This window comes from Athene noctua, chromosome 22 (assembly GCF_965140245.1).
Source record: "Athene noctua chromosome 22, bAthNoc1.hap1.1, whole genome shotgun sequence".
NCBI lineage: Eukaryota > Metazoa > Chordata > Aves > Strigiformes > Strigidae > Athene > Athene noctua.
Genome location: NC_134058.1, coordinates 4,054,545 through 4,069,463, shown reverse-complemented (window position 1 = coordinate 4,069,463; position 14,919 = coordinate 4,054,545). Strand labels below are relative to the sequence as shown.

Genomic DNA, 14,919 nt, shown 5'->3' with positions numbered 1-14,919 from the left:
ACGTACAGAAAAAGACTAATGCAGGACTAAGGCTTTAAAATGACCTGGATTGACAAAGTAGGAGAAGAAGAGAAAGATAAAAGCCTCCCAACCACCTCCTGTCTGTCACTTTAAAAAAACCTCCAAAAGGCATCATCATTCTGTACACCTTTTTGAACAGAACATGGCCAGCATGCATCCCCCTTAGGACAGGGCTGTGTTGATCCAATTCATATGGAATTCTGGACAAGAAGGCATGCCCAAGCCCCAACCCCGTACCTTTTATAGGGAATCCAACATTCTCCTCATCAGAGTCACTGTCCAGCTCAAAGAGATCCTTGAATTCCTTCTTATCTTCCTCCTTTCTTTCCTCTTGCTTCTTACGCTTAATTTCAGGGAAGTTCAAGTCTTCAAGCTGGGAAAAAACAAAACCAACAGTAAGAACAGCCTTAATTTGTACTTTTAAACTTAAAATGCTGAGCTTAAACACAGGAACTTGGCTTTGCCCAGTGTGTGTAAGCCACACTGCCAAGAACAGTTGGGTCTGCCTGCTGCCAACTAGGGGAGAGACAAGTAAGATTTGCTAGTCGGTTACAAAGGTGAATGATACATGCAAAGCACCACTGCTCTATTGATCTTTCTCTAATAAACTACTTTTGCTAATGGGCCATCTACTGCTGGTACCTTAGCATGGATAAAAACACAAGACATCCTTGACAAGCAGGCTGGACTGAAAGCCACGCAGGCCCTGTGAGCTTGGGCAGCCAAGCACCATCAAGCCAGACAGACTGTGCTGGTCATCTCCGAAGTAGCACTTTTCCACCCACACCAAAAGCTGTGGCAGCTGTAGCAAAGACACTTGTCTTTTTGGCTGCAGATTTCAGCAAAGCTAAATGACAAGGTGCTGAAGATGCTTCAGGTCTGCCTGTACCATGGCTTCCCCAGTCGCTAGCCCTTACAGAGATCAATGGGCCAAGAGCCTTGCTGCTGCAGCCAGCCAATATCAATGCCATTAAGTACTTGCAATTGACACCACCTCACTGCTCTTTACACCTCTCCGGAGGGGGATTAGGGGGAGGATTTACTTGCAAGGGCTCAGGCCAGCAGGGCAAAGATAATCAGAATGCAAATTAAATCCCAAGTGCTCTCTGAACATCAGCTGCCCGCTGCCCATGCCTGGCTGCACACCTCCTGGGAAGCACTCATGCATTAGCACACATTAGCTTGCTTGGAAACATTCGCCCTGCGAGTAATAACTCATTTGCTCTCTCCCACCCATCAGACCACCCCTCAACACACTCCTCTGACCGCATCCACTTCAACCCTCCCATGAGCTTCCCCCAGCGGGAACAGCAGCAAAGCACAGTCTGCATAGAAAGGCAGCTCTCAGAGAGTAGGGATGGGGGGGAGAGACAATGAGACACACAGAGACACACATTTGCTCCTGCAGCCAATTCCAGCGATTTCTCCCAGCCTGTTTCACAGTTATGGTCCCCAGCTGGGCAATATTGATTCTGGGAGCTGAGCACTTACAAGCAATAACCTGCAGCACCAGGATGGAAAGTCAGGAGCTGGCCAGAGAAGGGAGCAAATCACCAATCACCATTTGCAGGGTCCTCATTTTAAATCATCTTCCCACCTGCTCTGTTCCACTATGAGATGTGTCTCCTTCCACTGGCCCTGCAGAGACCTGCTGGGCTGTCTCTGTGCTGGGAAGATGTCCGAAGAAAGCAGCCCAGGACTGGCTCTCTAAAGAGCAGTCATTGCGTGCCAGAGAAGAGACTTGGGAAGCAAAATGCAGCAAGAGCACCAACCCAGAGTCACTGCCAAAGGGCTGCCCTCGGCTGACCCAATGACATACTGTAACCACCCTCCTTTCTTGGGTGGTTATGCTCCAGCAAGCTCCATCGTGGGGCAGGGGAGCTGTTAGGGTGAAAATATTTTCCTTATCCTCTACCAGTTCTGGTGGACAAGAGAGGCTCATGCTTCACTCCTCTCATTTGTGCTGGCACACAACTTTATGGAGGGTGGGAGGGCAGAGGGAGATGCTCCAGAAACACTTATTCAATGAGAGGCTCCAGAAATAAAACACAAAGGTCTCAGAAGCTAAAATATATCAGCAGCTATGCTTCTAACCCAGCGTTGGGCTGTGACCAGAGACACAGTCCCTGCACCCGATCCCTTTCAGTTTATACGTTCCTTGCCTCTGCAGGTGCCCCAGCCAGGCCAGGCTGCCATCACCCCAGCACCACCACCTCCTGCAGCCCAAGGCCTGGACCACCATGTCCTCCCTCAGTAAGTCCCTTTGGGCCAAGGCCTCTCATGTCCCAGAGATGACTACTCTGACAGGTACTGGGAACTGGGGCGTGTCATCAGTACGGCTGAGCCCACTCTGGAAGTCTCCCAGTCACAGGCAGCACCTTTGGGCCCTCTTCTGTGCCAGGAGCCATGCGACCTGCAGAGCCCCTGTCTGGCAGCACTGGTTGCTAGCCCCCTTCAGTAACAGCAGCAGTTAAACAGGAGTCCAGCACTGCCTAACCAGGAAATAGTTGAGGTTGAAAGCATCACGAACAGAAGCAGAAACCCAGCTTTGACAACAAACAACCGCTGCATCAACTGCCCAAGTCCCTGTTGGCTAGCCCTGTTCTCCATGACCCCCGTCACTGTTAACCCTCAGCAGCAGTAAATGAACTGGAAAAATTATCCAAGGTCTTATTCTCCCTCCTTATGAATCCTGAGCATGGGGCATTTCCAAGGAACACATCACATACTAGATTCAAAGTGGAAATGGAGATGTGTACGAGTAAAATGTCTCATGTAGATGATGTGGAACAGCCTCCTCCAATTCTCCAAACTTCTCCAATTCAAGGGAGCAGAAGAGAAATACTTATCTCAATATTGTGAAAAGCTTCTCCAATATCCTGTTCAGGGCACGTACAGCAAGGAGCAGAGGCTGTTAGTTGGGACCTCTTTGTGTTTTCATCCTGCCTAGAAAAAGTCCCCATTTCCCAAGGCAGCCTACAGTTTTGGGTGACATCAGTACTGGTTGACTTCAACCTGAGCATATTGAAAAGGAGCTGCTGTTGAATCATGCCGAGTTGTGCTATGCCCAACTTTCTGAGACTCCACAGAAGCACCTTCAAGATGGGCACAAAATAAAGGCACCAAAAAACTCTACTAGCTGCAGAGTGATCACAAAGCAAAGGAATGAGACTTGTACTGAGCCACAGCTCACAGATACAGCCTGCGTTCATCACACAGCAGTAATTAGGTAATTTGGGGGCCAGTCTTTTAATCCCCAGCTAGAGGGTTACTATCTACTGAGTCTCACGAAGCCGATTAGTCTACATCCCATTAAAAACCATTGGGAAAAGCAAATGGAATGGGCAGACGGGGTCAGCGTTGTTATATAAGGCAAGCTGCAGCTCATAGCAGCTGAGAGCCAGGCTGATTTTTTTTTTCTGTTATTATTTTTTCCCCCCAATGGCTGCTAATGGGACGTGGATTTTCCCAGCCTTAATGGGCCTCATGGTGTTCACTCTCCTGCTGGGGCTCACAATGCTGCATCATTAAGCCAGCAGTCCCCACCGAGAGAGACAACAGCCCCATTCACCAAGCAAAGACGCCAGGCAGCCACAGGCCGTGCGGAAAGCGAACTCCCAAGTCCATCTCTCTCCACACTTTATCTGTTCAGCCCACTTTCTCCAAGAGAAAACAAGTCTCTGTCACTGCCCTTCAGACTTCCCTTGGTTTCAGCCTTTCTATATGAAAGCCATCCCCCTCAAGGGTTGCTTTGCTCTCTACCTCAGCTCATCCTGCCCACCCCAAGGAGCTCCAGGTCCCCTCCTCCCTTTACCATGAGCTGGGGGCTTGTCTACACCAAGGGCTAATCTCTCCCCTTGTAATAGCTGCTTCAATACCAGGAAAGCCTCAGCTCACACCCAGCAAGGCCAGTTTTGGCCAAGAGATTAGCCCCACTCACAGCCATCACTTCTCACTGCTTCTTAGCTCCCACCCTCTAATTTCCTTTCTGCAAAGGCCACATTCTCCTGCTGGGTTTGCACAGAAAACAAGCATGCTTTTTGTTCCCTCTGCATGGCTGCCCCAGGGAATTTCAGCCTCCTGTCCTTATCTCAGGCTGGTATACCATACTGAGCATTTCTAGGATCTCCCAGGTCTTCTACCACGCTCTGGGACTCGTCTCAGAGCCAGTCATCCTCACATCCCATCGATTATTTTAATTGTTCCCCACCATATGCTGGAGACACCAATTATATCTATTTCCTGTTCCCTGGCCGAGAGCCTAGCTCAGCCACTTTCATTGCATTAGCACCGAGACAGCTTTCCTTTAGCCTCCTAATGCAAGCAAGCTCCCACCCCCACCTTCTGCATCCCGGAGTGCAGTGCCACCAGGAGTGGCCAAGGAGCCTTCCCTTGGGCAGGAGTTGTGGGAAATGGCAGTCTGAGCACTTCTGTTCAGACAGCAAGTCCCACCTCAGAACCAGCCACCCCCACACACCTGTAATCAGCAAATGCAAGCCAGAGCTCAACTCTGAGACTCCCTTTGCTGAGAGGCATCTTCCCCTTCCCGCGTGCTTGCAAAGTTAGGTTTGAACATGGCAACCCAGTCACGTTCTGCAGAGCTGGAAAAAAGAGCTAAAGGCCTACACAAGCTCAACCCCCTCTGTTTTACTATGAAGAAAACAACGGAGTTTGCAAGAAATGATGCAAACTGCCTGAAGTAATATGAGAAGGCCCATGAACGTGGGGATGAACACACAGAACAGGAACTGTGCGTACAGTCTAAACTTCCAAACTACGCCACATGCTTGTTCCAAAAATTCCATCCACAATCAGGCTACTGTCCCAGTTGCTCAGACAATCAAATCTGTTACCCAAACTACCCCTGCCAGTGCACACAGTTGCTCTCTCACTACTCTCTGCAGCTTCCCAGCCTCGCATCACAAAGCTGCTGTACCAATGGGTCCTGAACAGCACGAGCCTAAACAGGGATGGAGGAAATTCACTCCAGCTACTTCACCCTCTCTCACCGATCCTCTATTAGCTTGGGCAAACGGGCAGGCTGAAGGCAGGGGACACAGATGTTGCTCCTCAAGATCCCAGCAAGACAAATCCACAGGGAGCTGAAGGCACGGGCTGCCATCCAACCAACACTCATGCTCCTTCCAAGAACACTCAGCCTACACACTCACGCAGCTCGAGCCAATTTCAGCTCACACCAGCAGAGCTGGTTTTGACCAGGCACCATCCTGATGCCAGGACGTGGCTCCCTTGGCTTCCCCTGGCACAGATGATGTTAAACATTTCATTCTTACTCTCTCTTTGCCGCTGATTTCCAGTTGTATCTCCTTCTCTCTTAGCTTCTTCCACTGAGTATAATACTTGGTCAGAGGTGTCCCCTCCTCTTTGACCTGCTTCTCCCATTGTTCCTGTGGAGAGAGTGGGTGCAAATTTAAGAAAGGTTTTCAAAGCATTCTTCCAATACAACTTTGGCAAACACAGGAAGCCAAGAGCAGAGGTTAAGACCCTTCCCCAAACCACCTTCTCCCAGCTTCTGGGTAGGAAATTGGTAACCATGACTAAGAAAGCAAGCAGGACCAGGTGTGAATTCAGGTATTTAAGCAACTACTGAGTCAGGAGTGGTGTGACTGACCACCCTCCTGAGGCAAAGCAATGCCTGGGCACTGCAGGGAAATCAAAGCAAGCCAAAAGATTAAATAGACAGGTTGGCCAATGCAACAGCTTAGTTATGCAGTACCGAAGCACAGGGTACCAACAGCACTGAAGGACAGCATAAAGCCCTCATAAAGGAGCATCTATATGGTGGTGCATAAGATGCTTTAGCTTATGGAATATCACCACATTTTTTTAGCACAGTGGCCTGAAATGTGGGTTCCCAGATTCCTATTTCACCCTTCTAGAAGAGGCCTAATTTTCAGAACTGCTGAGAACTCACAGCAGGCTCTCCTAAAATCAGCTCAATGCCTTCTGGGATCCACTGTTACTATCTTGGCCTTGAAAATTCATTTCTACTCTAGCTCTAGTGAGAAGACACTGACACAGAAATCAAGTCAGATGATGCAGCCTACTGTAATGAAAAAGAAATTACTTCAACTGAAACCTGAAGGTAGGAATCCAAGGGACAGATCAGAAGACCTATCAGGACAAAATTTGTCCTGGGCATTGATGGAGGCATTTGATCACCTGCTCACGTCTTGCTTTTAAATACAGAAAAATCTCACACAAGACCTACATACCAAAGACATCTGATTGCCCGTTCCCCTTGTTCTACAGCCAAGTGTTTATTTTTGAAACAAACATTCCCCTGCAGGGTCTTGGACTCATCCCAACCTTGAGAGAGCAGAGCAGGAAGAAGTGCTGAGCCCGTTTCCGCTGTCCAAGCAGGGAGAATAAGGACGTGCAAACACCGTAAATTGTGGGAAGTAAATTAAATGGTTAAAAATTCTTTTATGCTTCAATCATTTGGTGTGCTAGTGCTGAAAAGGGGGGTGGTGGTATGTCATATTAAAATTCATACTTCTTAACCTGCCAACATCCCTTTAACTTAAAACCCACATGGAACTGTACCTGTTAACTGGATTACCACAGTGCCCAGAGGCTTTGCATCACCCCACAATAAAAAGTCAATCTAATGTAAGCAGAAAGACATGACAAACAAGTAGGAATTGAAACGGGCAAAGGAGGAAGGGAACAAGCAACAGGAACAATGGTTAGCACAGATACACTCAAAGGTCAACACAGATCCAAGAAGAGCATCCTGAATCCAGGGCTGAGAACAAATCCAGAGCTCTGCATGGCCAGCTGTGTGTACACAATACACAAGAGGCCAGACCATCCTCACAGCAGAAAACACAGCAGCAGCTCAGCTATTCTTCAGCAGATCTCAAGTCAACTGCTCTGGGGAGCTGAGCCCCAAAATGAGGGAGCTGTGGTGTGTCAGCTATAGCCTGTGAGCCAGGGTGTGGGAAGAAGTTTGTTTAAAGAGCTGCGTATGAACAAGACAGAAGGAACGATGGATAGCAGCGCAGAGCTCCCAGCTTACACAAATAAGCAAAGAAATCAGTATATATTGAGATACATCAGCGTATGCCAGCTCTTGATTTGGCCTGTCACTGGGAGGGGAGCGGAGATGATCTGTGGTCTCCAGGAGCTGAGCTTTGGCAATTAAACAGCAACCGGCTTGTGTCACCTGCACTCTAATGGCACGGAATCTATTTATGCATCCTACAACAGGCGCTGTCAATACTGCATCAAGCCAAACAGGCCCTTTCTGGTAATGACGGGTCCCAGACTCACACCCCCCCAGGACTGTGGGCAGCACGGCTCCAGGGCTGGGCGGCCGGAGCCTGCGCCCGCCCCGCGCTCTGCTCCCGGGCAGGCTGACTGCAGCACAGCTCACCCGGCTGGCAGAGACGCCAGCCAGCAGACAGCTCGGCCTTACCGCCGATCCGAGCCGCCGCCACGGCAAGAGGAGTCATTCCCGAGGAGTACAAAGTCACCCCATTTATAGATCAGGCTCATATCAGGCTGCCGGCTGTAATCAGACAATTTGTTGATGCTGCTTGGTATGGACAGCTTCTGAGAAAGACTCTTCTTACAGAGGGCAAAAGTCTATTTGTTCCGATACAGCTCCTTTAGTTTTAAAGTGTGCTGGAATCCACAGATAAAAAAGACCATTAAAACGCTCCCATCTTTCTAGTCAGAACACCTCAACGGGAATTTTGAGACAGTGGATGTCATCACACCCGCTTTAACCATTTGCAGCTCTCCTAGAAGTGCTTTTGCATCACCGTGCTGTCAGGCAACACCCAGCACAGATCAAGCCCACAGTGCTAGCACCTGTACAAACCTAACAAAGATCATCACTCACCCTCCAGAAACACGTCCCAGCTGAAATGTGAGATGGGGATGAAGGCAGAAGATCTGGAAAACCCATGGAAATGAGGCAAGGCTTTCCATCAGCTCATTCCCTCACTTCACATTTCACGAAGCGTGACAGCCCGCTGGGCTGCACTGTTCTTAAACAAAAGTTCCTGGGCTCAGCACAACGGTCTGCCTGGGGGCCACAGAGCTGTAACACGGCCCAGCACACACTGCAGGTCCTTTTCCTTCTCTGCATTTTTCCCCTGCCAAGCCAGTGCCCAGCACATTCAACTGGATACAACTTCAGCTGCAGGCTCCCCTTTTTTTGGCTCCCCTCACAAAGATCTTAGTATAGTAACCTATTAGCATTGTACTCTCTCTAAGTACTGACTCTCTAATATTGACCTGTTTCTTACGCCAAAAAAAAAGTTTTCAATTTTAAAATAACATGGAAGAAGTCAGGCTGAACACATCCCTCCGTACCACAGCTCCTGGGATGCGAGGAGGGATCCCTCCACAGTCCCTCCATGTGAAGTTAAACATTGCACCACCATGCTCCCCCCACAGCACTAAATTCAATCCCCAGGCTGTTTCTTCTTTAAAGTTACATAATATAGACTCTTAGGTAAAATTCACCTTTCTAAAGCATGACCACTACTCTGTAATTCCCCCCACGAAAGCCACATTTCAACATGTTGCATGGAAGAATTTGGCTCAAAATTTGGGCTGTGCTCCCTACAGTGGAGCAGACAAATGCATGCATGTGAAAACCAGAGAGCATTTGCTTTCAATTGCTCTTGCTGGCAAGGGGGACATGCAAATACCTCCCCTTCCCTTCCCTTTTCTGGCAGTGTTTGCTCATGAGAAGTGCCAATGCCCCACATATCTTGAGGCAGCCTGGCAAACTCAACCCAGACTTTGAGGGACACTCCAAATCCTTCCGGGAAGCCCAGTCTCTGTGGGAGCTTCAGCCCTTCTTGGGAATCTCCACTATCTCCTTGCAAAGGCACAGGGGGAAAACGCAGGGCCACCTGGGGACAAAACCTGCCCTCTGGGCACAGAAGATAAGCCACCACTGCTCTTCCACTCCACAGAAGTACTGAGTGGGCTGTTTCCTCTGCTCCCAGGAGCACTGATATCCCGCTAACTGAAGGAAGAGAAAGGTTCCCTTCTCCCACAGGGCACCACCACAGTGCAAAAATACAGATTGCACAGGCAATCCAGGCACCCTCCCCAAGCAGCACTTCACATCGTTCTATCCCCTTAAATGGCAGAACTGTCTTCAGACAGGGCTTGGCAAACTGGTGCCTGCCTCCCTTACCCAACCTCCCTTACCCAAGGCAGGCTGCCTGTTGCTGCCCCCCCCCAGTGCCAACCCTGCCTGCTTCATGCTACCCAGCCACTCAGATGTCCCTGGGAAAGCAGGTGCACCAATATCAACTAGGAGACACACAGGCAGCAAGATGTTAAAATAATCATTTGGTTCTTACACAAGGGACTGCAGCCAGAGTTGCTGGGAAAAGCAGACAGTGGCAGAGTTGTTGGGAACCCTGTTTTATTTAGCTAACGACTATCCCAAGCTCATCTGTTTCATGGAGGGCCCTAGAGGCTGAAACCTCTACCTCCGCAGAGTGGGCGGGTGGTCACAGCATCGCCCACAAAAAATACAAAACAAAACCCTAACCACTTCACTCCAGACAGCAAGCATAATTCCTTTAGCAAAACAGTCCAACCCAGAATGGCATTTACAGAACCAAAGACTACTTAAGTCATTTCAAACCCAGTTCCATCAACCCTTTAATCCCGGAATAGCGCTGCTGCTGGCATTGGTATGTCAGGATTTCAAAGGCTAATTTTCCGGCAGTCCCTGCACTGCAACTTCTGCTTCGTGCTCAGCTCCATGCCAACAGGTAGAGCTCTCAATGCCCAACTCCAGACTTCCCAGTGGTGCCATGTGGCCAGAGACCACTCTGACCCATCAGTTACCTTGCAGACAGATATTTTCACCTCTCTCCTGCCAGGCACGGAAGACTCCGACCCACTACTTCCCTTCACACAGAGTGACATGCACACACACAGTTCCCCTGCTAACGGGCTTGCAAAGGCTGCTGCACTGGATAAAAAGCAAAGATAAAATGTCCAACCCAAAGGACATACAAAGTAAGCTTCATTAACAAGGCCTCCTTCCCTTTGGCTTCATTTACACAAGGACTGGATTTCAAATATCTCAAAGTTTAGGTCAGGTCAACATGCCCTCAAAGAAGGATAGAACAAAGCAAAAGGAAAAACAGAGCTTCAAGCAAGGACACTGAAAGGAATGTCCTGACTTTATGCTACATTATCTCCTGGAGAACCTGGCTCAGAGCAGGCAGGCTCCTGGAGCAGGGGAAACAAGGAGAAAGGTAGCATCTCTGTTAGCCAGATAGCCAACTATTAGCTAACACACCCTCTAATAGACTGTTTTCTAGCTGTGCTACGGTTCATTTCCTATGAGGAAATGAAGAGGGAGGTCTCCATCACCACCTTAGTCACTCCTGTTCATCTCATCACTAAGGTAGAATCCTGACATTTAATTCAACCCCTCCACAGGTGCTAAGAGCCACTGCAACTCTTCCAGGTGTCAAATGCGCTCAGCATTTTCTCAGCAGGCTGCATGCTTAGGCTGCAGATAGAATACACCAGGCACCTCTCTTGAGGAGCAACTGCAGTGCCCAGGATGCCACACCACTGTTCTTACAGCTCGTACCCTTCCTGATTCTATAGCACTGTCTCCACAAGGGCGCAGGAAAACTGGAAAGTCTGCCTCAGGATCCTAAACTACCATATATCAGTCTGCTGATGCCTTGGTTCTGCACTGCAGGGACTGGTCTCTACCAACCAGGAGGAAATAACATGCTTACAGAGGTGGCAGAATCCCCCCTATCACTTTAGGCATAAACTGGCACCTACACATCAGGAACGTGATGACGAAAACTAAGAAACTCCTCACAGAATCATCTGGGTTGGAAAAGCCCTTGAAGCTCCTCCAGTCTAACCATGAACCTCACCCTGACCGTTCCCAACTCCCCCAGATCCCTCAGCGCTGGCTCAGCCCGACTCTTCAACCCCCCCAGGGATCCCGGGGACCCCCCCCCTGCCCTGGGCAGCCCATTCCAACGCCCAACAGCCCCTTCTGCACAGAAATCCTTCCTCAGAGCCAGCCTGACCCTGCCCTGGGCAGCTTGAGGCCATTCCCTCGGGGCCTGGCGCTGGCTCCTTGGCTCCAGAGACTCATCCCCCCTCTCTGCACCCTCCTGGCAGGGAGTTGCAGAGGGCCAGGAGTCTCCCCTCAGCCTCCTCTTCTCCAGACTAATCCCCCCCAGTTCTCAGCAAAGGAGATGCCACAGCAAAGCATGATGCTTCCATGCATATGTATGTGTTATAAATAATAGAAGGGTATAATTTATGGATTGTGTTTTCCATGAGGCTCTTGGCTGCAGTCTTGCCAGCTATAGCATCAGAGCCCTGCCGAGTTCAGTTGTTTGTGAACATCTGCCCCACCCCACATGCTCCTGTTTCCATGATCTCGTCGTCCCTCCTCCCTCTGCCACCCGCTCAACCCCAGCAGCCGGAGCCTGACTGTCTTTCCAGGAAGCCCAAATCGAAGCAGCAGACTCACCACAGACTCCCTGCTGGCCACGCCGAAGGCAGCTTTCTGACGCCTGCTGGCGATGTAGGCAGAATTTTCCTGCAGTTTCTCCAGAAGCTGCCGGATAGGCTTGCAGTAGTTGGTAATCTTGCATTCCTTCAGGAAAGATTTTAGCTGGGAGGAGGAAAAGGAGAGGAAGAACGAAAGCAATGTAACAGTTTCCATAAACAGATCCCATCAGCAAAGAAACATTTCCCACCCCCAGTGACAGACAGCATGGGGCGCCTCTTCCCTTCAGTTCATACCCTACTTCAATGCATCACCCCTAATCAGCCCTGGGGGTCCTGCCACCCCGGGCTGGGAGGATGCAAAGAGTTGCAATGATGAGCCAGATGTCTGTATGCAATACAGCACAGGGACCTTGCTCAAAAACAGCTCTTTGCACCCTTTAACACTACTTCTTTCTGAAAAAAAAAAAAAAAAAAATTATCAGTGGAGTTCAAGGAGTCAACAGGAAAAAAAAGTCTCTGCTCTCTGGGGCCTCCTCTCCTAGCTGCTGTTGCAGTTACAGCATCAGTCCTGCTCCGTCAAGCAGCAAGAGGGACTGTGGACCAGATGCACAGAGACCAGGAGTAACAGATGATGCCCGTGGATGTTAGATGGCCAAAAGCACAGGGAAGCCAGGATTAGAACGGGGAAAGGTTTTCTGTAGGTTAAGACCATAGAACACCAGTCAATACTGGAATGGGACTACTGAATACAAGAGGCTGTGGATGAGACTGATTGCTGGGAGAGAAGGCAGAGTTTGAGAAGAGACTTAAAATTGGGGCAGAAGTGTCTGTGAACTGGGAGTAAGGGTCTCTGGCATAGCTCCGTGGGGAAACTTGGTGTTGCTGGAGCAGCAGAGCTGTGGGTCAGGACAGATGGCCATCTGCAGTCACACGGGGTGAAGTTTATTTAATGTCTGACTGTACCAACCCAACTCCATCTGGCACCACTGATTTTTCAAGGGCACAAACCCACACGCTCACCACTCAAAAATTCACAAAATAACCCTCTCTGTGGACAACTTGTGCAGCATGTGCCTAAACAGTTCTTTATTTTAGACCCAAGGCCTTATGTGTAACCCTCAGGACAAGAGCCAGTCTGCCAGGAAACCACAAACCCTACCGCTGCCTTGAAAGGGCAAGGACCATCCTACTTCCAGAGAATCTGCTCCTGCCCTCTCTCTCTCCATACCCAGAGCGCACTTCACTCGTGTCAAACAATGAGACTTCATTGCAAACAGCACATCTTGCGTTGCTCTTTTTTATCTCAGTAGCCTTGTCCTCAAGCAAACTTTTCTCCCTACCAAACATTTCCCCTCCCAATACAAACCACCCTCCCACACCACTGCACTGTTCTGACACCTCCAAACTAAAAGCTGAGGCAGCAGTGGATGCTCTTGATGACAGAGAGATGGAGGTGTCCAGACTGACTCATGGCTTGAATTCCAGTTTACTACACTGTCTGCTAACAGCTTTCACCAACTCCAAGGCAAGCCTCTGGAGTGCTGTCCAAATTCTGTAGGCCAAGCTCTTTGCTAGACCCATATATATGCACACACAGACACCTCACAGACACTTGATTTAGAGAAAGAGATCCAACAAGGCAAAAGAAAATGGTTAACCACAATAGAACCTTCATCTCAGCTGGGACCTGCAGATACTATCATGACAGAGATAAAGGGTTTCTAGTCAGCAAATGCAGTACTGCCTTTTCTACTTATGGCTTCAAACGTTCTGCCTCAAAAGATGGAACTGGGGGAAGGAAGAAGATGTCTCCCTCCTGTCAAGCCTACACGTTGGCTTGATCTTACATGCCGAGTGGGTAGGTTTTAATCAAGAGGTGACAGTCACACCCAGCCCCTTCTCTGTCAGGACACTGCTCTCCTGATGGGTATACTGCTGCAGGATCTGCTGGCTGCCACACACAGTACCCCACGGCCTAGCAGCAGGGGCTTCTCTTGTCCCTTTATCCCCAGCATACGCCCACCTGTCATCGTACATCCAATTCAGAAAAATGGGAGTTAAAATTAGCACCTTCTCCCTTTTCACAAAACATACAGCCCATCAAACAAGTACAAAGAAACCATCAGCAAAACTATTCTTCTGCTGGTGAAGCCTGTCCTACCCTCACACCACCCCCCCCAAAAATATTTATTTTTTATAGGTGCTGAATATTTATCTCCACTGAGAGATGCATTTGTCATTCGATTTATCTCACTTGATCCCCACAGCTGCAGCCCCAGATCCATTTCATCCGCTGCCACATACATTATCATTTTTCTTTCGCTGCAGAAGTGTCACCAGAAATCCTGCAAAATCTCAGGCTCTATCTGTGCAGTTTGGTGTTGTGTGTTTGCTCTCACAGCCTTCGTTTCTTCTTCCCCCTCCTCTCTCCTACCCCTGCAATCCCTCACAGTCCCACCACTATCTGCCACAGATATTAACGAAATGTAATGAGATCTCAGTCCTGTGTTAAGAGGCAGGGAACACAACCAAGAAGGTAAAAGAAGATAGAGGAGATAAAGAAAGGGACTCTGCGTACGCCTTTCTCTGCTCTGCCAAATACAACCACCATATTTCTCCAGAATAAAAGCAATCAGAACATACGCATGTGTGTGCGTGTGTCATTAACATCTCACATCAGTTCCTAGCTAAGCAGCTATGTGATTAGTGGGATTGATTCTGTCGAAGTGCCAGCCTTAAACACCAATGGTTTATACCAGCAGAGACCACAGCAAAAGCAGAGCTCCTCTTACTGTAAACGACGCAGGGAACTAGAAATGAGCAGCTGGGCGTGTGCGTTGCAGGGAACCCAAATCAAGCCCAATCCGTTGTTTACAAAAAGCAGAGGGAATATTCAACTCAGGACAGAGCAAGCAGCAGCAGGAGTGGCTGCTGGCAAGGCAAAGCAGCACCTCCTGCCCTTCTGTCTAGCGACAAGTCATGCCTAGACCACGCCATCTCCTGCCTCCACCCAGCAGTACCCACCCCTTATCGACGCCTGTCTAGTTTTTCCCTTTAACGTCCCCTCTCTGCCCTGTGATGCCTGTCAGGGCTCTGGAGGGGGGAAGAGGCGGTTTCCTCCACGCACCCGGACCCAGAGGCTCTGCACTCTGAGCTCCTTACCAGCCTCCAGAGGCAGCGACCGCTGGGGGGTCGTCCCGGCGGCTGGGCAGCACAGACGCCTTTGAACTGTCTCCCATCCCTACTGGCTCTCCTCTCTGATCTGCCGGGGTGCTTCCTGCCTTCCAGGCAAGGAGGTTTGAAAGTTCAGTCTGAAGGCAGTTCAGCCTAGCTTCTCCCAAAGCCGCTGACCAGAAGATGAGGAACACAACCCTCGCCAGCTGGAACACAGCCCCT

General features: G+C 49.6%; 1 protein-coding gene across 1 annotated transcript in view; it reads right to left on the bottom strand.

The window, feature by feature from the left end:
- NOC2L (NOC2 like nucleolar associated transcriptional repressor) overlaps positions 1-14,919 on the bottom strand; it is a 53,961-nt gene that overhangs the window by 11,313 nt on the left and 27,729 nt on the right. Inside the window, exons 15-17 of the mRNA XM_074924578.1 lie at positions 11,543-11,686; positions 5,316-5,429; positions 259-394 (exon numbers count right to left, since the gene is read on the bottom strand). Of these exons, the coding sequence (XP_074780679.1) occupies positions 259-394; positions 5,316-5,429; positions 11,543-11,686 (394 nt within the window). The remainder of the gene's footprint in view (positions 1-258; positions 395-5,315; positions 5,430-11,542; positions 11,687-14,919) is intronic.